A 25,200-nucleotide genomic window follows, 5' to 3' on the forward strand; every position below is an offset into this window, starting at 1 on the left:
CTCCATAAGTTCATATGCGCTCAATTTTTCCACATCAATTGGACCTTGTATACTGATTGAGTCATCATCATCATCAGTTTGTTGCTTCACCTTTGCTTTTTCCTTTTCATCTTTTTTCTTTGCTATCTTCTCCTCTGTTTTCTCTTTTTCTTCATCATTTTTCTTTCCAGTCTCCTTCTCTTCAACCTCTTTCTTACCTTTCTGATCTTCAAAGTGGTTAACCGGTTTGTTCTTCTTGGTTCTACAAAACTTAGCCATGTGTCCCGATTTGTGACAATGATAGCAGGCCATCATTACCTCTTCCAGTTCTCCAAGGTCCTGCATTACCTCTTCCAGTTCTCCTTTTTCATTTCATAGCTACATGTCCATAGTTATTGCAAATTGTGAAAATCACATTTGTTACCTTCTCCATATTATATGGAATGATCCGGTTGACATAGGGTTTTTGCCAGTTCAAGTTTCTCTAGTTGTCATAGGTACTTCTCCAGTCACCGATAGGTCTTGGATTCATGTGAGGTGCTAGATTGTTCGCTCCATATCTGCATTCAACTAATCTATGTCCATACATATTGCATGTGTAACAATGACCTTCAAATCTTCTAGATACATATCTAGTGTTAGCATTATAGTCTGTGTTCTCATTAGATTTGCTTCTACACACATTAGCAGTATGTCCAGGTTTGTGACAAATAAACCAAACATGTTTAAAAGATTTCTTACCGGTAGGCCTCTTAGCCTTAGGAGCATTTTTACCTTTATGCATGTTGCTCTTGGTACCAGAAGATTCTCCTTTCTCAGATGTATTGAATCCTAGTCCAGATGTGTCACCTTTCATCCTCTGAGATTGGATCTGTTCATCCAACATGGAGGAACTCTTGTTGAATTTCTCAAGTTTTGTATTAGCCTCAATAAGCTCTTTGGTAAGATCTTCATTATGCTTAGTAAGGGTCTCTCTAAGAGACATTGCCATTTTAAGATCTAACTGTAATGATTCTTTTTCTTCCTTCTCCTCATACCAATGTTAATGCAAAGTTGCATTCTCCTCCTTGATCTTATAAATCTCACGATCTCTCTCTTTGATCAGGTCTTCAGCTTCCCTCCTTGCTTCTAGTTCTTGACTCATACGGATTGTTAGGGCTTCAAGTTCTCTCCTCAGATTTAGCTTTTCACCATCCAATTTCTCCACTTCTTCAACCAGTGCATCAATGTTGGCCTCATTTGAAGAACTGTTGTCAGAGATTTCCAATAGTTGCTCAGTCAGCTCTCTCCTTTTTTCTTGTGAAGCTTTAAATCTACCTCTCAGGGTTTCAAGCTCTTCCCTAGTTGCATCAAGTACTCTAGCCATCTCTCTATAACTCATATCTCCCATAATGGCTTTAGGGTTTCCTTCCAAGTGATTAAGTTTTAAGAAAGTTAGGCTTTGATACCAATTGATAGACTCATAAAGCACTAAGAGGGGGGGTGAATCAGTGATAGCAAAAATAATAACACATTAAACATAGGCCGGTAAAAACAATTAACCAGTATACTTAAGACTTTGCATGCAAACCAAAGTGTTATAAAAGCATCCACAATAAGTAAAACATCCACCATAACACAAGTATTTATACGTGGAAAACCCAACTAGGAAAAACCATGGTGAGATGGGACTCACAAGTTAACTATCTATAGAAATAGGTAACTGACCGGTTAAGGTCTAGAAAGTGCTCTGTTAGGAGTGAATCATGTTAAAGATCCCAAAGCCCTGTTTGGAGCTATACCCAGTTAAAGGTAGTACCCTGTTAGGAGTAACCTTGATAGAAGATTTCAAACCGAAACTAATGGATCACCTGGTTAGAGGATTTGTACAATGAAGCTTGTTAGAGCTCACTCAGTTAAGGGATTTAACCATTGTAGTGATTAGAAAACAACATGTGGTATGATCTAGAAATAGTACATCTTTCTTGTATAGATCCTCTTTTGCTCACTCAATACTACATCACCGACATACTCTGCAACTCCTTCAATAAATCGCATCAACTCTAACTCATAACATCACTTGTATCTTACATATCAAAATAGCTCATCACAATGTCTTTTTGTAGACATTAGATTTCATGTCGGCTCAAGAACCTTATCACAATTTCCTAGGTTTAGTATATCTGGACAATCTTCATAACACATCACAGATCACCGCCAAAAATATTGGTCAGAGATAACTCATCACGACCGGTGATAACTCATCACACAATTAGTGAAACCAATTGGAACATCGATATCGGTTGAGTGTTAACTGCTTCCAACTCATAGACCGATTGTCCTCCATTCGCCTCCTTGTTGATCTTTGTTGAATCTTCAAACTAGTGTCAGTGAAATAGAACAAAACCAATTGTCATTCCTGCATATACCGATTGTCTACATATAGTGGTTTAGACATCTTCATACCGGTTAGACTTCTTTATACAAATGATATTGGTTTGCAATACTAAGAGTTAGGAGTAGTACCGGTTTGTCTTAACTAAGATGACTATGAAAATATGAACATAGGTGTGTGTATATGTGTCATCAATGAAAACACATAAAGTCATCCATTACAAAAATCATCATCAAGCCAACACATTCCTTAGTAGTTGCATATGTACAGTAGATTGCATTCATATTGCATTTTGCATAAAGCATGCTAGACATCTCACTTTTACATGACTGGAGGCTTGAAATGGTGTTATCTCCCTTATTAAGTGATTGAATACATTGGACATTATCAAATAAATAAATAAAATCATTCATATTGCATTATTCATCAACCATTGTATTTCATATCATTATCATTGTACAAAATATCGTTCACTTGGTTAGTCCATTCATTGCATATGGCATTCACAAAAAAATAAAGTAAATCATTTGTATTGAATTGTTCATCAACCATTGAATTTCACATCATTATCATTGTACAACATGTTATTCATTTAGTTAGTCCATTCATTGCATATGACATTCACATATCATCATATTTTGTAAAATATTGCATTTCACATTATCATTGAATCATTAATCATAAAAACAAAGCCATACATACATAAAGGTAGAAGGAATCATATCAATAGACGTCTCATATCATACATGGTATCATCATCCTATGGTATCATAACATCATCATTTCATTGCATGTGCATAGCATAGTACATAAAATCATTGCATCATTCATAAAACATGATCATATAGATTCATTATCATCCATTTCATACTCATTCATAAGTATAAACCATCATAAATAGATCCATCATGCATTGCATCTCATCATCAATAAAACCCATAAGCTACATAATCATAAAAAGGCATTCATCATGTAAATAAGTGCATACATCCATCATATAGAAAGTAAATGCATAACCATGTAAATAAGTGCATCCATTGCATCATGAAACATATAGGGAAATAATATCAGTAGCATCTCATATAATAAAAAAGAATTGATATCCAATGTACAATGATATATCACAAAAATAACGGAGATACATCACAAAAATATCGGAGATACATCACAAAAATATCGGAGATACATCACAAAAATACATAGAAAGAATCACCATGTATCTCATCAATCATGTATACAAAAATCGGATCAATGATCAATGTCTCATTATATCAAGTGGGGTGATGAGATGAACTCTCCCTAAAATCTATTGGTCTAGTTACACCTGTGCTTGCTACAGAACCACCTAAGGGACTTGCTCCTCCTGGACTCTTGGATCTCTCCTAGGGCCTGTAACACCCCGACTCTCTGTACCCTGTTGAGATTCCCCATGCCTGGAACTCTGTGTGTCAGACTCTGCTCGTCTCTCTGGGGGCACAGCCTAGAAGTAGAGACACTAGTAGTAATCATCTCATCCTGGGTGATAGACAAGATCTCTCATGGTCTCTGGTCAGTCCCTGGCCGACTGTTTGTTGTAATGTCTATACTAGCTCCTCAGCGTGCCCATATCTCTAAATCACAACATCCCTCTCTATTGTGAGCATGGCAACCTGACCCTGCAACTATGTCACCTATCATGTAACTGTTAAACAAGACTCTGCAAGCTATTGATATGTGCCTACTGCTGGTGAGATGACACTCTGATTTGTATTTGTCAGGGTTGTTGTGTTGGTTGTTGTGCCTCCGTCTGGGGTGCTTGTTGATGTGGTCCCTATTGCACATGTCCTCCCTAACCCCCAGATCTCCTCCTTCGAACTACCCAAGCCTCCCAGTCACTAGGTATCTCTATACGAGGCCTCAAATTGCTTGCCCATGTTGTACCTACTACTACTAATGAGTTGCCACCTCCACCACCTCCATCTCCCCCACCACCACCACCATCTCCGCCATCACCCCCTCCACCTGCTCCACCCTCACCTCCATCCCTTTGTTGTCTTGGAACCCTGCATGGTGGTCACTCCTCCTCATTGTAAAATGATGGCATTGGCTCATCAGGGCATGATAATCTAGGAAATGGATGAGCAACAAAATACTATGCATACTCAATAGTCATCCCTCCATCAATGGTGCCCTGCAGATAATAGCAATCGTGAGCTCCAAGTGACATGTACTCAAAACAAGCTTGATCATAAGCAATCATAGGCCCCCAATCGGACACATCTTGTCATCTTCATGCATAATGTATTGTAGCCTATGGAGGACCCTGTACTCGGCCATACTGTCTCAACACTCGGGTAACAATGAAGCGCTCAATAATAAATGGAGTGCAGCCAATCAGGTATCACGACGAAAATATATAAGGCATCTCGAGTCCATCCTCCTACCATGGAACACAATCTCGGTAGGGCTTGCAAATGATTGTATCCAAGTCATTTATCACCCGTCGTCAGTGCTCGAGTTTTCCCAGCTTTCGCTAGACAACCACACCTGCATAACCATAGAAATACGATCTCCCCACTAGACAATCATTGTCTGCTAAAGGACATGTAATGGCTATATGCTCCCATGCCCAAATCTGCAATAGTGTAACTCCTACTGAGAAACTAGTGACCCCAAGATAAACAACCTTATGGAGATGATGGTATAAGTGTGCAAGCATATACGAACCCCAAGAGTATCATATGCCATGCACAATCATCTACTCCAGCAAGCAACCCCAACCAACCGATAATCCCTTTGACCTATGATCGGGACAAAGGGACCCTCCAATGAACCCGGCAAGAACAGAAGGTAGTGGAGCATATGATAAGTCAAGCATCTCCTGCCAGGGGATGTCATATCTGCAACTCTGGTCATCATGGAATATCCTCCTCAATGCATCGATCCCACCCTATTCGATCAAATCATAGAAAACAATATCCCCAACAACAAGAATCCGCAGTATTCGATAGACGTCCTCCGGCATCACTGTCATCTCGCTGGTAGGTAGGTGGAAGGTGTTATGCTCACTATACCATCTCTCTGCTAGCACAGTCAACAACCCCCAGTTAATCATATACCGAGGCATATCTATCACTGAGGATAATTTGCATCTATCAATAGTGTCAATATTGGCCTGTCTAAGGTGAGGTATCAACTGTCAGGTCTTCAGGAATCTCTCCCGCAACTGTAAAACACGTAAGCCCTCCTATAATCACAGTATCAGTATTTGACTTATCAATCTATCTGTCAATCAATCTATCAATCTACTCAGCTCATGTGAGATTCAATCAATCTCGTTGAGATTTCATCATTGACTCATTTATCATGAGGTCATTCTTATCTATCCTATCAACCTATTAACATCATGATAATCGAGACTGATCAAAATCAATCAACGATGAGGACGAAAAATCACATTTTAATCATCCTGATACCAAAAACACTAAATTGCCATACCAAAATGCCAAAACAATGCCTGAAAGGGCTAGAAAAATGAAAATGTTAATCTGTGTGCTCAAAGCGCTAAATAATTTGATCAAAACACCAAAATTCTAAAAACGCTAAAAGAAAGACCGAAAACGCTATCAAAAAATCCAAATACGCTAAATCATCAAAAAACACTAAAACACCTACCAAAAATGCTAGAGGAAAGGCTGGGGGCACTAAAAAAAAAATTAACGCTAAAACCGAGACACTTAACCCTAAAACAAAGAATCCGAAAAATGTGCCAATTTTTTTTTTGAAAAAATCGTACAAGAGAGGGTTTTCGACCTATGTACAAGAGGACCATACTCAAGAGGCCGCTGACATCGCCGCACGCACTCAAATCCATGATTTCACCAGGGGATAACCATTTTGTCTTAGAGCTTCGATTTTTCAAATTATCAAAATACAAATGAGTTAAATGGTAAATGAATTTTACTTTTACCCTTTTAAAAAGGTGAGACGGTAAGTAAATTAAGTGGCATTATTTTTCAAATTAATTCATTTTTCAAAGCCATTTAAATTAATGTTTTCCCATTCTATCAAGAGATGAATCAATAGACAAAATTTAAAATTTTGAAAATTTTCACAAAAATAAAAAAATTCCAAAAAAAATCCATAAAAATTTCAAAATTTTCTAAAAAATCCTAAAAATTGAAAAAATTCTCCAATTCATCTCCCGAGGGGGTGTACATGCATTACCACGTGATTATTGAAGTCTAGGGCAAAAATCAGCATTTTTATCAATATCTGGAATGTCAGCATCATCAAGCAAAAATTTATTTGAACCAATGCGTTGCCGCACATCGCTTCAAAGAGGGGCAAAATGTATACACCTAAAATTGTTCTGGAGATAATTAATTAAATATGAAGTGATTTAATTAATAAGCCTTGTTAATTAATTAAATACGAAGTGATTTAATTAATTAGCCTTTTATTCTTCTACTTGTAAATAAATCTAAGGATTTGTTTATATAGTTCATTTCGATAATCCCTTGAATTAATTAATCTGTCCCATCATAATTCATTTCTTTTATCTCCATAATTAAATAAACAAATTTAATTTATTTGTTGAATTTAATTATCCCTTATCATTTAATTTGAATTTTTAATTCAAATGAGCACATGGCTCCTAATCTTAACCACTTATCCTAACCATATTCTAACCCAACCCATCCTCTCTAATCTTGGGTTTAACTAGCCCTATTCCTCCTTACCTAACCTTTTATCCTTTAACCAAGGTTATCTTAACCTCTTATAGGTTGGATATTCCCTTTTGAGGACACGTGGCATCTTTGCCACATGTCCTTTATCCCCTTGACACTTGCCCTCTTATTGGCATTTGTTGAAGAATCCTTGACACTTGTCCCTCTGAGGATGAGAAGTGTCCCCCCTCTCCAACTTCTTCATTTTCAGCCCTTGATGTCTCCAGATCAGATCTCAACCGTTGATTTCTTCCACCTCAGCCTTGGTCTTGAAAAATCTATAAAAAGCATCTCATTTGCATTCAAAGGGGCTTCTCCTCATGCTAGTTTAATTCTACATTTTATCATTTGAGCAATTAGCAATTATCATAGCAAATTAGCATAGCATTTTAGCATCATACCATATCAATCATGCATTTAGCATAATATCATGTAGCTCCTCATATTCTAGGTAGTCATTTTGTTGATCATGCTACTGCTGAGAGCCACATCAAAAAGATCTACAAAATCCTTGGAATTAGAGGAAGATGGGACACCATTAGGAAGGATGAGTTTGTATTGTTAATTATTAATTTTCTTTCCATATAACCATCTCATTTTGTGTGTTTTAGGATAGTTCAGTGGTTTGATTCATATTTTACACATACATTATGTAATCATGTTAATATGTTATATGCATCTTATTTAGGTTTTTTTTTTAATGTGTTGTTGTATCTTTTAGAAAAAAAGTATTATCTCTAAGTTTTTTAGTTAGGATGTTAGTTGGTTTAATTCTCTAGTGTTTCTTGGTGGGAATTACACTCATGACATTTGGGAGAAACTTCAGAAAACATATGAAGGATATGACAAGGTTAAGAAAGAAAAACTTCATAATCATAGAATAATTTTTTTAAGTCTCAAGATACAGGAAGAGGAAAACGTTGCTGCTTACTTTTTGTGAGTAGATAAAGTTGTTAATTCTATTAAGGGTTTAGGAGAAAAGGTTGAGGAGTCCACTATATACAAAAAAATTTAAGGTCTCTTCCTTTCTGATTTGATGCAAAGGTTTCAATGATTGAAGAGATGACAAAAATTGACATGTTGATTGTTGATAAGGTTCATGGAGTTCTAACAGTGTATGAGATGAGGACAAACTCTGGTTCTTCATCCAAAAGAGAGGCAACCTTAAAAGCTTTGAATAAAGGAAAAGACAAAGTGTGTATCTAGTGAAAATTCTTATGAAGAATTTGATTCTGATGAAGCACATTTTATGAGGATGTTGAAGAAAGGTTCTAGTAAATATAAAGGCAAGTTGTCTTTCAAATGCTTTAACTGTGGTAAGGTAGGACATTTTTCAGCTAAATATCCATATGCAAAAAGTGAGGATAGCATCTATGAAAAGAAGTATAAGCTTAACAAAAATAAGTACAAGGGAAAAGAAAAGAAGACTCTGAAAAAGAAAAAGAGTCTCTATTCAAGGAAGGAAAGTGGTTCATCAGGTGTTAGTGATGAATAATCTATAAGTGATGAAATAATGTTCATGGCCATAGAAGAAGCACACGCTGAAAATCAAGAAGATGGAGATCATACTGATGAAGAAGGAGAAGTGGATTTTGAAGAAAAGTTGATAAGTGCTCTATATGAAATTAAGAGACTTAGAAAGAAAAATCAGAACTTGAAGTTGTTGCTACAAGAAGAGAGTGAGACAAAATACAAGATATCTCAAGCTCTTGAAGAAGTGGAAAAATTGATAGTTGATTTAAAGGTTCAGGTTGAAGAAGTAAAGAAAATAGAAGAAGATATTAGAAATCATCTTAAGCTCAAGGAAGAAAAATCTGAGAGACTTGAAGTTGAAATAGTTTCACTTAGAAAGTTAGATAAATCTTTGGCACATTTGAATCATGATAAGATAAATCATAAAAGTTCCATGTCATTGGATGAAGTCATTGGATCAAAAAAATCATCTACTCATAAAGGTGGAGTTGGTCTTGATGAAGGTCAAAGTTCTAAGTCTACAAAAGAAGAAGAACAGAAGATCAATGTGGATAACACAAAGAATTCACCATCAAAAATAAAAAATAATGTTTTTCAAAATGCCTCTTGTCTCAAGGCAAGCATATATGACCAATTTTAACAATTCTTTCCCTTTATGGTTATTGCTTCTCTTGAAATTATTTTGGACACAAGGCAATCAACTATAGAATGTTTACAAGAAATGATTTCAGATTTATGAGTAGGAATTTTTTTGCTCCTCCAAGGAATTACAATATTATATGTTATAAATGTAATAACTTTGGTCACATTGCAAAAGCTTGTCGAAGTGATATGGCAGATTTCTCTAAGTAGAACAAGAAGGTTGAAAAAGAGGACAAAGCAAAGGAGGTTGCTAAGGTTTGGAGGAAGAATAGGAAAGAAGTTTTAGTGGAATCCCTGATTGTCTAAACAACCTTTCATACACAAAATGAAAAAAGGCATATGGTATGTAGATAGTGGTTGTTCTAGGCATATGACTAGAGACAAGAGAAAGTTTCTGGCTCTCAAAAGGACTAATGGAGGTAAGGTAAGATTTGGCGATGATACATTTGCAAAAATCAAAGGTAAAGGTACACTTGTTTTGGATGATGGTGAGACTAAAGTTGAGAATGTTTTATATGTAGAAGGTCTGAAACACAATCTATTAAGTGTGAGTCAATTGTGTATTCAAGGACACACTTTAATTTTCAATTCAGATTGTTGTGAAACCATTAAAGATGATAAAGATATTGTTGATGCAAGTATGGTTGCTAACAATTTATACATTCTTGATTATATTAGAAGAGGGAAGTTGGGAGTGATTCCACTCCATCATTGAATTATTGTTTAGACTCGGGGGGTTTCATTGTCATATTCTATTAACCCCATTTCAATTATGCAGGTTGGTTTCAATCATTGATGTCAAAGGGGGAGTAGTAAGTCAGGGGGAGAAACATTGTTTTAAAGTTGTTTTTGTTTCAGGTTGGGTTGCCATCGATGACAAAGGGGAGGATTGTTGGATATTTTGTCATTGATGTCAAAATTTGATGATCAAGGTTGTGTAAATTTTGGAGGATTACTCAAAGTAGTCTAGAACTATGTTTGGCTTTCTAAAAGGATTTGGTATGAGATGCTTGTCAAGCTGCTGATTATTCCTTAGATCTTCATTAATTGTTTGGTTGAGCTACTTGGTTGTGTGCTTGAGAGGGTTGGTTGTTTGTTTGAGTTGGTTGAGATACTTGTCTTGCTTGGTTGGTTGAGCTACTTGCTTTATTGGTTGAGCTACATGGTTGTCTGGTTGAGCTACTTGGTTGTTTGTTTGAGCAACTAGGGTGTCAGCTCAAGTTGGTTGCTTATCCACTTCACCTACCAACTTGTCTACTTACAAATGACCAATTGAATATTCAACAAAACGGTAGTCAAAAAATTAATATTCTTTCATGGTTTTAGATGTTGATGTGATATTTATATAGAATCGAATAATCTTAAAGTTTGGATAGTACGTTGTGTAGTGGTGGTTATCTGTGAGAGTCCAATTGCCCTTACATAGCTAAGGATGGGATTCGTTGATTCTATTTTTAGCAAACAAGCAGACATGTTTTTAATAGACCAATATAAATATTGGATTTGAATGCATGGACTATTTTTTTATTAAAAAATGCCTTTCGAATTGAACGGATTTTCCTTTTGAGAATACATGAGCTATGATATTTTGTTCACAATAGACATCGTGGTTTCTATTCCTAAGCATTGACTATTAGTGGTGACTTCATACTTTTAGTAGAGAGGACTATTTGTGGGTGGTGAGGAATCATTATTGAAACGTGATGTATCAGCCTTTATCCCTTACTAGAAGTCTAACAAAAATCGCATAGTTCTTGGTTTTATTAATGTTGAACCATTTTAAAATATTTTTAAAAAACTATTTATTTGCATTGATTTTTTGGTTTTATTTCTTCAGGTGTAATGCTTGTGTGGGAGTGTGTAAAGCATTATTTAGAGTGAATAATTATTGCCTTATAAGTGTTACATCGTGTTCAGATGTTGAGACTGTTATTGGTATTGTTTGTTAGTGGCGGGATAAATCAGTCATGACTCACTTTTTGACCTTGGTGTGGTCCTTGCATTTTATCTTTTGATCAAAAAAAATCTCTAAGTGAATATGCTTTGAGGACTAAGGTAGGTTTGGGAATTTTCTTTGATGAAGACAAGTTAAAGATTGCCTTACTTTAGTTCATGTCATTGCCAACAAGATTGAAATTTTATAGGTATTGTATAGATGTTGTTACTAAGAGCTCATTTCATCATAGGGTTGCTAAAGATTAAGGAACATTATTAAAAGGTGTAGGGAATAGCACAGATGATATTTTACTACAAAATAAATGTGGTTGGATGCTAATTTTTTAGTGAAGGTTTGGCATGGTTGTTCACTTTAGACTGGAGTAGGTACTTTAGCTAATTGAAGTTGGTGCTTCAAGGGGAGTAGGTGCTCTCAGTGAGTTGGTGCTCACTTTTGTATTTTGGGTTTGTGCCCATTTTGTTTATGCAAGATATTGTGTGTCATGGTTTTTTACCCGAAAGGGTTTTCCATGTGAAATCTAGTGTTTGCATCTTGATGTTTTCTCTCTCTATGTTTTATCTGGTTTTGTGCATTTGAAAAATTAAAATATTGATTCACCCCCACACCACCCCCCCCACCCGCTTCTTAGTATTTTTTGTGTGCTCTTCAGCCATAACACTTTTGCATCCTCATATCATACACCTTAATGGTGTATTGGCACCTCCAAAGAAAGCCCATCCAAACATAATCAAAAGTGGATTTTTTCTTTTGTCCTCTATTGTAGATGTAGATAGCCTCCTCACTTCTTAAAAAGTCCCTCGTTTGAAGGTAAATAGAAAGTAGGATGGAGAGTGACATCTAGGCCTCGAATTTGATGGTGTATATGACTATTCTTTAACTTCTAGATTGTATATGCAATATCCACTTTACTTTTTTGTGTTTTTTGAATTGTTATGTTTGAGTTTTTTATGATAATATGAAGAATGCAATCAAATGTAATTATTTGCAACAATTTGCAGATGAACTAAACTTTAATATATTGAGTATTGGAAATGCCCACAAGCTAAAAATGACTTTTAAAAATATTATAAAGTTTGGACAACAATATATGAGCAAAAACAATAATATCCAGATGGTCAAATAGCCTCAAAATAACAATGCAAGCATACCCATTTGCTACTCTTGTAAATAGGTCTGATATGTGACTGTAAACAACAAACTATGGATGCAAATGGCCTTCAAACCCCCCTCAAACCCTAGATGATCCAACCCAAAATCTCTCATTATAAAAGTGGACACCAAGGTGTCCCATTTCATGCAAAAATATACACCAAACTCTAGGAAATTTACCCTAGGAAACTCACACCCTCACCTAGACTAGTACAACAAGCTATGAAAGTGCGACCAACAAAAGGGAGGATAAATTTGCAATTGAATGCTTCATTAATATTTTGTTTGATTTTCAACAAATTTGTTCACAATTTCCCCTCCAATAATTTGTATGATAAACTAGAATTTTCACAAAGCTCATGCGTAGTTCCTTAATGAAACCACCTGGCACTAGCCAAGAAAGATCTTTCACTTCCATGAATAATGTCCTCTATGAGATTTTTCATCTTCATAAAGCTCTTGGAAAACAAAGTTCAAATCAATAATGCATTGTTATCAAATCTCAAACATAACTTGCAAATGCACTTCAAAACACCTTTTTGTATCACAATCAAAACCCCACACCCATATTGAAGAAATAAACATTTGTTTTGTTTTATTAAAATCCCTTTATGTCTCTCATGTAGGCATCCTCCTTTTTAAAACAACATTAACTTAACTTTTTAAAGTTGCCTTATGTCCCCTAAGTGCCCACTTTATGAAGGCATTTAAATATTTAAAATAATGTTGAGTTAAATATTTAATCTAACTTTATAACATTAGCATTACTTAAAATTATTCTCCTAATTATAAATAATCACCAACTCATCATTAAATACACAAACCAACCATGTCAAGGTGTAATTGATGCTAAGGGATCAAATTGGCACCAAAATGATGACTTACTAAAAATAGTAATGATGACTAAATTTTTGAAACCACTCCAAAAAGTGTCATGATGCATCTCTAATTGAACTAAGCTTAAAGCAACACTTGTAAATACCAAATAAGTTGAACTACAAGGTCTCCAAGTCCCCTAACCCAACCACAAACTAGCAATCACCAAGTTATCAATGCTTAGGAAGGGGACATTATGATATATTAAAGATTGGCATATATATATATATATAATTCTAATTTTAATATATATTTTTTGATCTATTCAAATTCGTGAGCACACATAGATATAATATTGTATTCTTAGACTGCGAGTACACCAACCCAATGAAGATTTGAATTTTGGTGACGGTTTCACCAAACAAATGTTTTACCGTTATACTACATGGATCACCCCCTTATTCTAATTAATAATATTAATATATATCATTTTATAAAATTTATTATAAAAAATACAAATTGATTTAGAATATTATCAAAAATAGATTGTTTCTTATTTTTATAATATTTTTAACAAGATTATTTAATATCTTTAATATAAATATAGAAGCTTAGTAAATTATAATACTAAATTTAAAGCACATATTACTAATAGTAATAATTGTTTTATCATATAAGCAATGAAATAAAGATTTTAAAAAATTCAAAAAACATTCATCTACATTTTTTGTATCTATTATTTTTTTGCTTATTTATAATTAGAGCCAAAAATTATGTTTTCTAATATATTAATATAATTTAAAATTCAAAGGCATTAATTTAAAGACATACCAATATACATTAATTTTTAAAAGCATATGATATAGTTTAAAGGCATGTATATCAAAATAGTTATGAAATTCTCAATTGCATCTCTATATTGGATTGCACCTACAATGATATGTACTTTGCATTTATCATGACTTGTATATTATTAGTACTTGTTGTTAGGCAATACTATTGTAATGAATTTTTTGTTTTTCTAGTTAACTAGTTATTAAAAAAATTAATTTGAACCAATCACAAACAAATTTTAACTTTTAATTTTTTTAATCTTTTATTTTACCAAAGCCTAATTGTACTTTTTTAACATTATAAATTATTTCTGTACACTTATTGGCTAAATACACAATTTAGTTGTTATAAGCCGATTTTTAGGAAATCCAAAATAATTAGTTTTAGTGGTATAGCCATAAATATATGTAAATTTAGGAAAATCTTAAAGAAAAAAATACTTATATCAAGACATATCATTGATTCACAACAACACTAAAACTAACTACAACAATATTTGTTTAGATTTATCATTAGAGTAAAAATATTAAAAATTAGATATGTATGTTTATTAAACAATATTTTTTATTGATGTTAATATTATTTGATATTCATTATATATCTTATACATATTTAATTTATATTTTAATTTTAATAAACATACATATTTAAATTTTTTATATTTTTTAATATATTTAATAATTTAAATTATATTAACAATAAAAAAAAATCTAATTATATTAAATATTTATATTAAAAACCAACTTTAAAATTTACTTCAAATATTTTCTATTAAAAAAAAAAAAACATCAAATATTGTTCTTTATTTTCTTTATTGTTTTTTTGGATTAAAAGTGATTTATTTATTTTAGAATTAGGTAGAGTGAAATCATTCCACCTCAAATGAAGAATAATTAACATTAATAAAAAAGAGGATTAAAAATAATTTATATTTAAGTAAATTAGTAAAATATAATTAGGTTCATGAGAGTCATAATAAAAGAATAAATTTACTATATAGATTTCAATGTTATTATAATTAAATTTAAGATATTTAATAAAAATATAAGTATATAACTATCTATATTTAAAAAGGGTAAGACAATTTTTTTTAATTTATTACAATTACAATATTAATAAATTATCACCCCTAATTTATAAATAATGGAGACATCATTATCATTACCATCCATTGCAATAGGGCAAGTTCACTTATAGCAAAAGCCTATTGGCTAATCTAAAACTATTTTAATTATTTAACTTTATTTTGTGAAATTAAAAATTTATTAGGATTTCTTTAATTTATATTATTTTTTCTAGTAAAATTTTAATTATTATGAAATGTTTAATTTTTTTATCTTCATTATTATAATTTTTAAAATATAATCATTATTAAAATTAAATCATAATTATTATTAAAACTATACTAAAAACAAGGCAAGCACTAGCCACTATGTGACACTTGTTTCATATGATGTGATCACATGATTGTAAACTCTAATTTTTATCTTTAAATTTCTTTATGATAAAATGTTCACTTGCTTTTATCTATGATTGTTATTTTAAATTTTTTGAGAAGAGTTTTTCTCTTTACTAATAAAAAAAATCTTTTAACTTCAGTTATTATAATGCATAAAAATAAAATAAGATTTTGTTAGAAATAAATTACTATTATTTTTATATTTTATTTTAATTTGATCAAATCTTAAATTAAATTGATAAAAATATTTTAATATAAAAAATTGTATAATTTTTTTCATAAATTAAATATTTTTTGTGACAATTTTTTTTTTCAGGCTATATAAATTGTGCAACAAACAATAACAATAATATAAATTTGAATGAATTAAAAAGCGCTTATAGAAAATTTAATTTTAACTTCCTTTTTAATCTTCTTTCTTATTCTTATGTCATACCCAAGAATCACCTTATTTGAAATATCCTAGTCCTCGCTTATTTATTGGGGCCTCTAAGACACTAATTGATTAGGGTTTGTTGTTACATAAAGATTTTAGATTTATACTTGGAGAGACCCCGCTCTAAGTGGTACAATAAAATCAAATGTATGAACTTGTCATCATCAATTATTGAGATATAAATTACCATTCATATGGCAAGCTGTCTTTATTTCTTACAATTAATAAACAGAGGTGAGTAGTAGTGCTAAGTTTGAGCCATTTGTTTCTCTACTTTTCTTTTATGTAAGTCACATATTTAGCTAATATGACAGGCATAGTACATAACATAAAACAAGAATAGTTTTTTTTTTTTTTGTCTCAAACAAGATAAAGAATTAAAATACTCAATTTCTCCGTGCAATGATTTGCAGCATTGTGCATGTTGTTTTCAATAACTTTGTGGACCATTAATTGAAATAGTTTTCTCACCAACATGGATAAGCCTTTTCATTTATGGCTAGCTTGTGACTTTCTTTCAAATAAACCATACATGATCAAAGCCAAAGCATTAAATATAGTTGAAATAGTCTGATATAAAACTTGAGAAGACATTCAAAATTGTTGACTAATACTTAAAAAGATACTCAAAATTTAATAGACAAAACAGAAAATGTGGTGAATAAAATCCTCAGAGATGTGAGGCATGATAGAACAATATGAAGTAATGGACTCTCTTTGACCAGTTGTTAAAACCCTGTTCTAGGGCAAGATCTTAGACAGCCTACTTTTCTTAACGCTTATTAAAATCCATTGGAACATATTTGTCTTTTGCTCATTAAATTTTTTATTGTTTCTAGTATGTCTTTGCCACGTTAAGAATTTTATTGCGCTAAAACTACGCCCAATGTTAAGATTCATATTTGGTAGTATCGTGTGGTTTGTCAAGGCAAAATTTGTGATAACCTTGAACCCTAGGAATGCCTTGGTCATATGCTTTCATTCTTGACCTGGTGTACATTATTTGACATAAAATACTATCACTGTATTTTTATTTAAAATATGAATGATCACCAACGGATTGTTGAACCAAGTTGTGCACCCTCTTGATTTGACAAATAATAAACTGATGACAGTGATGATCAATATTTAAATAAATCTGGTTGTATGACGGTTGGTCCTCAACTTGACCCATTCAATCCAAAACAAATGGGAGAATGGTCCAAAAACATGGCCATTCAGACCATTCTGACTAAGAAAATCATAGGAACAAGTAAAATAATAAAAAATGCTCCAAAAGTACAACAGCGAGGAAGCACAGGCACGGTGGTGTGGCTTTAAAATATCCAATTTATGACTACCAATAAAACCAGGCATCATGTTCTGTTACACACCGACACATTAGGGTTTTCTATGATACAAAAATCTCCATAGATGGCCCAGTGGGCATTGACAAGTGCATCCAACAAACTGCCAAAAAGTCAACTGCCCAACAGTCATCTAGGGCATAGATGATGACAATGCTGAAGGAACAGTCATCAAATCAAACAAAAACCAATGTTTTACCATATATTGGCTTTGACATCTCTGTAATGAATCTATATTGCATTGGTGCATTAAGTGCATAGTTTACATACTTCGCGAGTACTCAGCAAGTCACCAAGTACTAGCCTTTTTTTGCTCTGCATGTTATGGCAATTACTCGCTGAGATTACCAAAAAATCAGCAAGTTTTCCCATTTAACTCATGGCATTGCCCCTTGACCCCACTGAGGGCACTGCTCCTCAATCCTGTTGGGGAAGTTGCCCCCAGACCCCCACCAAATTCATTTGATACATTTTTTTGTAACTATGTGTTTTTTTAAGGGCTGAGTTTTCCCCGAGTACTTTCCAAGTTGAAATTTTTGACGTGTTGAGTACTCCCCAAGTCCGAATTTGCAAACTGTGATTAAGTGTTCAAAATGCTTTCAAGTCTTGAATGATTTCAAATTTTAAAGATATTTTTCCTTCTCAAAAATGCATTATTTACTGTTATTCATAATGGCCTTACGAAATATATTTATCCTCTGAAGTCACCATAAACCTATTGGGGCATGACCAGAAACTCTGCAATTGGTCAAGCATGCAATAATCATCACCCACAAAATAATAATTTCTAAATCTAGAGACTAGAAAGCTAATAAAGCCACATCTTGGAAACTAGTCAGTATACAGCTAGAGTTAGATGCCATAGGAAAGAATGGTAATCCGATATTGTATGGAAGAATATCTTCAGTTTTTATCTTGGAAATTCACTATGGCCTGTTACAATATTGATTTCGCAAAGCCACTACTATATAAAGTATGAAATGCACTTTTACATGCAAAAAATAAATTCTCATATTTTGAAATCATTAAGTCTTTGCAGCGTTATGGACCAACAGAATATGGATTTCTCATAAACATGTACTATATATGATAAAATATCTTCTCTATATTCTCTCTGAAGTGCACCAAAAACTAACTTGGGCTTCCTTCCTACCAACTTCTAAAATGGCTGGAACATAAAATAATCATCATCCAAAAAAATATTCAATACAAACAAATTCAAAACGTGGGCCAGTGGATTAGTGCTAGCCAAATAAAATAATGCCAATCGAATAATGTAAAGCACATGAAGGATATCTTCAAATTTTAAAATCCTTAAAGACTTTCAAGAATCATGGACACTTACTTCGTTCCAATACAATATTGGATCTGTTGTTGTAAAGCCATTGATAATATATAGTATTACATGCACTTTTCAATATGAAAAATACATTCAAATTTTGATATCATTGAGAACTTCCAAGCATTTGGACATTAAAATGTGCCAATAAAAAATGAATTTTTATAAAAAAAATCTGCAAGCCAATATATAGTAATATATTGACTTCTCCATATTCTTTGTGAAATGCACCAGACACCAATCAGGCCGTCCTTCATGCCAGCAACCGTTTAAATTGTTGAAGTGTACAATAATAATCACCCAAAACTTGGGGCACTAGTCAGTATATAGCTGGGGTTGGATGTCATAAATAAACAATACTCTGCCATCTTCATGCATGCACCAACATCATGTTTCAGATTTTCTGAGTTTGGGATCCGTTTGGTAGAAGACAACATCTCCCTCATTGCTAACATAATGATCCTCTGCCATACTCTTCAGCAGGGGCTTCAGCAAGTGAAATGGAAAAGGACCAGATTTCTTAGGCTCGCGATAGTATCTCCCAAGCACAGACTTGATCGCTTCAGTCTATACATCAGGAAAAATATTCCAATTAGTTTCCCATATAACTCATACTATATGAAATGATTGCTCAAATACTGATAATATTTTGATACATCCATAACCGCACAGACATTATATGTAAGCTATTTGCCAGAATTATTTTTAGTGCTCAAACCAAAGTTGCATGGACATGCCAGAATTATTTTTAGTGCTCAAACCAAAGTTGCATGGACACAGATACGGATACAAATACGGGTACTGTATCAGATACAGATAGGGCCATTTTTTAAGATCCCCAATATGGATATGGCTGGATACGATATTCATAAAAAACACGTACACATATACTTAACACAATTTTCTAAGTTATTGGAGGAGATTTTCATTACTCTAAAAGCAACATACACACATAATTGCTACATAAATAATTATAAGTTGATTTAACAATTTACAAAATACAAAAATAGTAGAGTTGCATTGGAAGATAACCCAAAAAATTCGGTCAATGAAATAGAAAAACATTTCATTTGTCATTTTCATTTTGTGTAGGTTTTGTTTATACCGATTTTTTTTTAAATTGGATGAATGAAGTTTTTTTTAATTAAATTTAGGGAGATTTATGCCAAATTTTAAAAAAATCAAATCACATAGTATTTGGCACGGTTGGAAATCAAGGTTTTTTGGGCATGCGTGGGTACAGTATCCAACATGTATCCGGGCTGTATTGGATACGTATCTGTTTCGGATATGGGGATACGCGTGCCCAAGGAGGGACATAGAGTTTCTGGCTACTCTGGCTCAAACCCAAAACCATTAGCCACACTTGGATGAGAAAGCATGAGGTAGTTAAACTTAATGGGTTTATTCGTCAGATAATTTAATAGTTGATGAACACAAAAGAGAACATACATACCGCTTCCACCAGGTGGTAGTGAGGTATTTGAGGAAACAAGTGATGTACAACATGCGTTCCAATATCATGATGGATGTTGTTAATCCAACCATAATCTCGATCAATGGTGGTTAGCCCTCCCCTAAGATAGTTCCATTCCTGCATGGTAGCTGGTGCCTATTGTCAAACATTCAAAAAAATTAATGGAATTGCTAAGACAATTACACAGTCTGTACCTTGCCTCTGTACCATGGAAGTTTCTCATCATAACCATGGTGATGCAGATATGTCACCAGATCCAACCACATTACAAAAATCTGAAGCACATAACACATTTCATGAGTTAATAACAAATATTGTGATCGATGTCTAAGATTGCAAAAGAATCTAAGTTCCATGAAGTGTATTACGCTGTCAAGGAAGCTCCAACAGGGGATGGAAGAAAACAAGCATAATGGTAAAAGTAAACCCAATTTTCCAGTTTAAAAATCCCGGAATATACAAGTGATCAAAATAATAAGGCATGGAATACAATTAAAGATAGAATAACCTTTCTGAAACAGATAGTGCTTACCCAATAGGGAATAAAATAGAGCTTCAGCACCAACGCAGGACCCATAAAAACTGTTAGTCCTGCAAGTAAGGCCACCATTGCAGTCCAGCACACCGTTGATGTAATAACATCCTTCTTCTCCGTTGGAACAAAAAGATCACTATCAGGCTGAAAATGGGAACCTTTCTTCCCAGGACTTCTCCCCCACTGCAAAAAGAATTGGCAGATGCGTCACTATGCAAAATAATTGGTTGCATCAAAAGTTTGAAAACAATACCATGACTAACTGTATTTTGCTTTATAGTAAAATGAATATTGCAAGTCCAGTAAGAATTACCAGGTAGAAAGGATATGCAAAGAGAGGAAATGGAATGGTAAACCGCATCTTCTTTGTTGTTTCATCCAAAGTGTTGTAAATCTTCTCGGACATCTGAAAGAAAATGGATCAAAATCTCAAACATGGGTATCCTCTTAGCTCCAACATGTAATCCAAAAAGTACAAAAAAGAGGACTTATTTCCTGAGCTATCTTTCAATATTTGAGGGAAAAAATGAGTGTCTGTAGAAATATAGATAATCTAATTCCAGAATTGACAGAAATTATGTTTAGTTCCTCCATGTGTTGTCAGAGCATATCCCAGTAATCATGGATATGCACGCCCGGGGAGGGACAGAGGAACCTTTGGAAGTTGTTATGATCTTCATCTTACCTATGTTTCTCTAAACTTAGAAACCCTTCTGCACTTGTGCATATTAACAATTGAGATACCCAAAAACCAGATCATTTATAACTGCCAAATAGCAGAGGCACACAACCAACAGTAAACAACAATGTGCAGTTTGGAGGAAACTTGTTATAAAGCTTACAGGATGCCATGATTCGTCATTCTCCGCATGACCATGATTCTGATGATGAGTCCTATGACTGATTCTCCTGCATGCCCACTCATTTAAATTATTTTCAAACCAATTTCATCATGTTGCCAAGCATGGACAAGACAGATATAACACCCAGAAGAAGAACAAAAGTTAAAAAGAGAGTGAAAAATAACACTCTTATCCATGGTGGAAATTCCAAAGGAAATACTGAGATATAACCAAACAGTTTTTTTTTAAAAAGAGCATCTGCCAAAACAATATCTGTGTACTCACTTGACAATGCCAAAGGAGACTAAGTGGAAGAGCGAAATGAACTCTACCAACAAAATAGTCTAGGAATTAGAAATCCAAAATTTCTGACAATAGTCAGAAACTGCTTTACCCGTTCTAATGCTATACTGGCATTTTTTCCATTTTTTACATCAAACACAGCTTTAAGAAAATAAATAATTTCATGCGTGCCAAAAATTCAACCTCATGCCATGTGAAAGTATTTACAAGAATCATAATAGCTATCCATTACATTTGTTACATAAACAGGTCAAGCATAGTTCGATATAGTAAATTAATACATAGAGGTGAGCAGATAGAGAAATAATAAAGTTTTGAAAACATTTTGCCAAAGAAAAATAGACAAGGTTGTGATATAACAGGCCATGTGCATAGCACTGGCTGGACTTCAACAAAACTAAATCCAACTCTCTTTAAGGCTCTTCGTGGACTATAATTATTAATTTTTACTATACAGCGATTCATTTAAGGATCTGCTCATTTTGTACAGAGCAAAGATTCAATTCAGTTTGGTAGAACACACTAGAGTTTGAAAATAAAAATGTCTTATCTTAAAAAGAGGTTTTAGAGGTTTACCAGCCATGATAAGGTACCAAAATAGAAGAATGAGTCAAATGCCCGATCAGACTATTGAGTTTATGATTGTTAGAAAAGCTTCCATGGCCACTGCAGACAAATATTGAAAATTTGTATCGTCAGTCTTTATTAAAATCCAATTGAAAAGAGTCTGTCAGAAGACAACTTCAAAATTGCGTACAAATAAGATTTGAAACCTTTAAAACCAAATTTAATCCTTCAACTTCCTAGATTGAAAATGAATATGTTTTATTGCTAAAAAGCAGAGGGACATACAACGGAGTTACTATCATAATCTAAGTTGTTAAAAAAGAACATAAACCAGCCATAATAGCTTATATTTGCTTCCATGTGACAAAGCTACCAAATGATTTTTGTAATTTCAGGAATAATGGGCCAGAATACTGACTAAGTGCATCCACACGCAGCTGTCCAAACTTCAAGTTCATGAAAGTGAAGAACTGACTTAGCAATCCCATGAAAGGGGGCCTACTTATATTTATACCTAAATTTTGCGAGCAGCTACAGCTGTGTAAAACTAGGAGCTAAGTCACTGTAGTCTCAGAAAACATCATCAACATTTTTCAAGGATGAGCAGTAGAACTATGTCCTTGTGGGGATTTTACAAGCAGTGGTCCTCTACAATTGGCAGCAGCATGGGAATAGAATTTAGAATCGAACAAGTTCTGGTATATGCACTGCTGAGATGTGGCAATGGATCCTTTCTGGAGTTTCTGAAAAAGGAGCTCCCATACCTTGACCGTTTCTATTTTTCCCTGGCATTTTTACTGTTTTGCAGTACCCAAAAATTAGGTGACTAAGTGTGGAATTGAAACGCTCTCTATGGGGCCTCGTCCTAAATGACCATAAGCTGTACAGTTCTGATACATAAAAGCCATAATTGACTAGTATAGAGATAAAACTCGGTACATTAAAGCAAGTTCTCATGGAGGGTGCGACCTCTTCTATAATCCATAACAATGGAACATATGGAATCATACGAAGTAAATATTCTTGCAATTCAAGAATTTATAATCTTTTCCTATAAATGAGTGGCCCTTTTCCCATTAAATTTTACTGAAGCTGCTGAGATTGTTTTGGAAAGCGGCTTTCTTTTTTGACAAACAGGAGTTTTAGTTATAGTCTGCTCCTATTGCTAAATTTTAGAGAAAGGACTACAGGCATTTTGCTAATAAAAATCCTAAAACCCTGTGGGTAAGCACAGATTTCATTTTCCATGGGATATTTTCTCTGTAGCAGCTGCTAAGAAAACTCGGGTATAACCCAACCACAATAGGATTAGTCATCAGTGTTTGTTATTGGACGCAAGCTGCTCCACTTGGATTCAACGCACGAAATCCAGAAAAGAGATTTATAGGGCTAAGCATATACCCTGAAAGGACAGCAAATAAGCAGGCCGTAGTAGCCAAAAAAAGAAAAGAAAGCATGTCAAGCACTGCTTACCAATCGTGGCCAAGCACAAAAAGTGCCCAAAACATTGTTCCCTGGGCAATCCAATAAATAGGCCAGGTCACCCAATTGTTGAAATATGCAGCTCCTGCTGCCAAACTGAAAACAATCGCCACATCCCTCAACACATAGCTCATTGATTTCCAAGTGTTCTTCACCCAGCAATGCTTGGGAATGGCTGCTCTAACCTCTGCCAAGTTAAACGGTGGTGGTGCACTGGGCTCAAAACTGTCTTCCCCATTTTTCTCCTCCTCACTCTCAGGTACCAAAGTTGGTCTCAGAGGCGCCGCCACATTATGTATTGTGATGAGCGGATGACGGTGGGGAAACCCCTTTCGTTTGAGGAAAGGGCGCTTGTGATCCGCAGAGCGCAACAAAGAGAAGGAAGAAGAAGAATGAATGGAAGATAGCAGGGGCTTGTGATTGAAGGTCCTTGAATGAGAATGCCCTCCATTGGGTAAACAAGTATAAAGCCCACAATTGAATAGAATTGCAGAAGCCATTGGGTGGCCTCAAATCGAAGATGATACGATTATGGTAAGGTTGCAGCCCAAGGGACGAGTGATGAGAAAGCAAACGGGTTAATTGTGCTTCTCTTCTCCCTCCCTCTCCTTCTCCTTCACCCTCTCCCTCTTGTACAACCCTTATGTGTTGGCATGCATATATAGATACTGGAGAATGTGGGCCAAGCCGGTATCAGATCTAAGCCTCATGCTTGGTGTAACGAAAAGCGAATTCTCTTTGCAGCTTCGGATGGCGGAAAAAAAGGGAAGCAGAACCGTCGGATTAAGCTTTGACAAAAGGCAATTTCGACTCCGTGTATTACTGTAATGTATGGTCGACTGAGTGGACTGAATTAAGTCACGTGAATGGCGACTCGAGGGAATCTCCTACCGCTAAGGCAATATGAAAAATCTTTGAAATTACCTCACAGGAATTTTACACGTTTTAGATTAAGACCACCTTCCGTGGTCTGCCGTTCTCGAAAAAAAAAATGATACCTAGTTGTTCTTGAAAATTTTGGACATATTTTATTAATATTTGATAAATATGTTTGAATAAGATCTTTTTGTATGAATCCCAAAATTTAACCTAATTTTTTGGGGTGAATATTTCCTATTTAATAAATGATAGTATTTGAAAAATTGTAGTCACATCCACAAAGTCTAAATGAGCTAGGTAAGTCCAGCATAAAAACGATTTAATAAAAGGGTCAAGCTCAAACAAAGTCTTAATAGCTAAAACAAATTTAATGGAGAAGGATCTTTATTGTTTGGATTTCTCTATATACTAAAAATATTTTTTTGTATTTGATATAATAAATTTATATATGTTAATTAAATGGTTAAAATTTTCTTAATTGTATATAAAGCTTTTTTTTATATTGTATTTAACATTTTGTTCAGAGTTGTGTTGATTAATGGAATTATTTACATAATTTGATATCATGTATGCTTTTGATGTAGGAGTATCTTAGAGGTCGA

General features: G+C 34.0%; 1 protein-coding gene across 1 annotated transcript; it reads right to left on the reverse strand.

Annotated features, from left to right (window-relative positions):
• Window positions 1–18,446: 18,446 nt before the first annotated feature.
• LOC131028169 (omega-3 fatty acid desaturase, chloroplastic) lies at window positions 18,447–24,528 on the reverse strand. The gene is made up of 8 exons (XM_057958402.2): window positions 23,711–24,528; window positions 22,247–22,336; window positions 21,368–21,434; window positions 20,839–20,931; window positions 20,523–20,708; window positions 20,185–20,265; window positions 19,970–20,107; window positions 18,447–19,080 (listed from the first exon to the last, which is right to left on the reverse strand). The coding sequence occupies exons 1-8, from the start codon at window positions 24,217–24,219 to the stop codon at window positions 18,901–18,903; spliced, it is 1,344 nt and encodes a 447-aa protein (XP_057814385.1). The 5' UTR covers window positions 24,220–24,528; the 3' UTR covers window positions 18,447–18,900.
• Window positions 24,529–25,200: the final 672 nt, after the last annotated feature.

Source organism: Cryptomeria japonica, chromosome 5 (assembly GCF_030272615.1).
Source record: "Cryptomeria japonica chromosome 5, Sugi_1.0, whole genome shotgun sequence".
Lineage (NCBI taxonomy): Eukaryota > Viridiplantae > Streptophyta > Pinopsida > Cupressales > Cupressaceae > Cryptomeria > Cryptomeria japonica.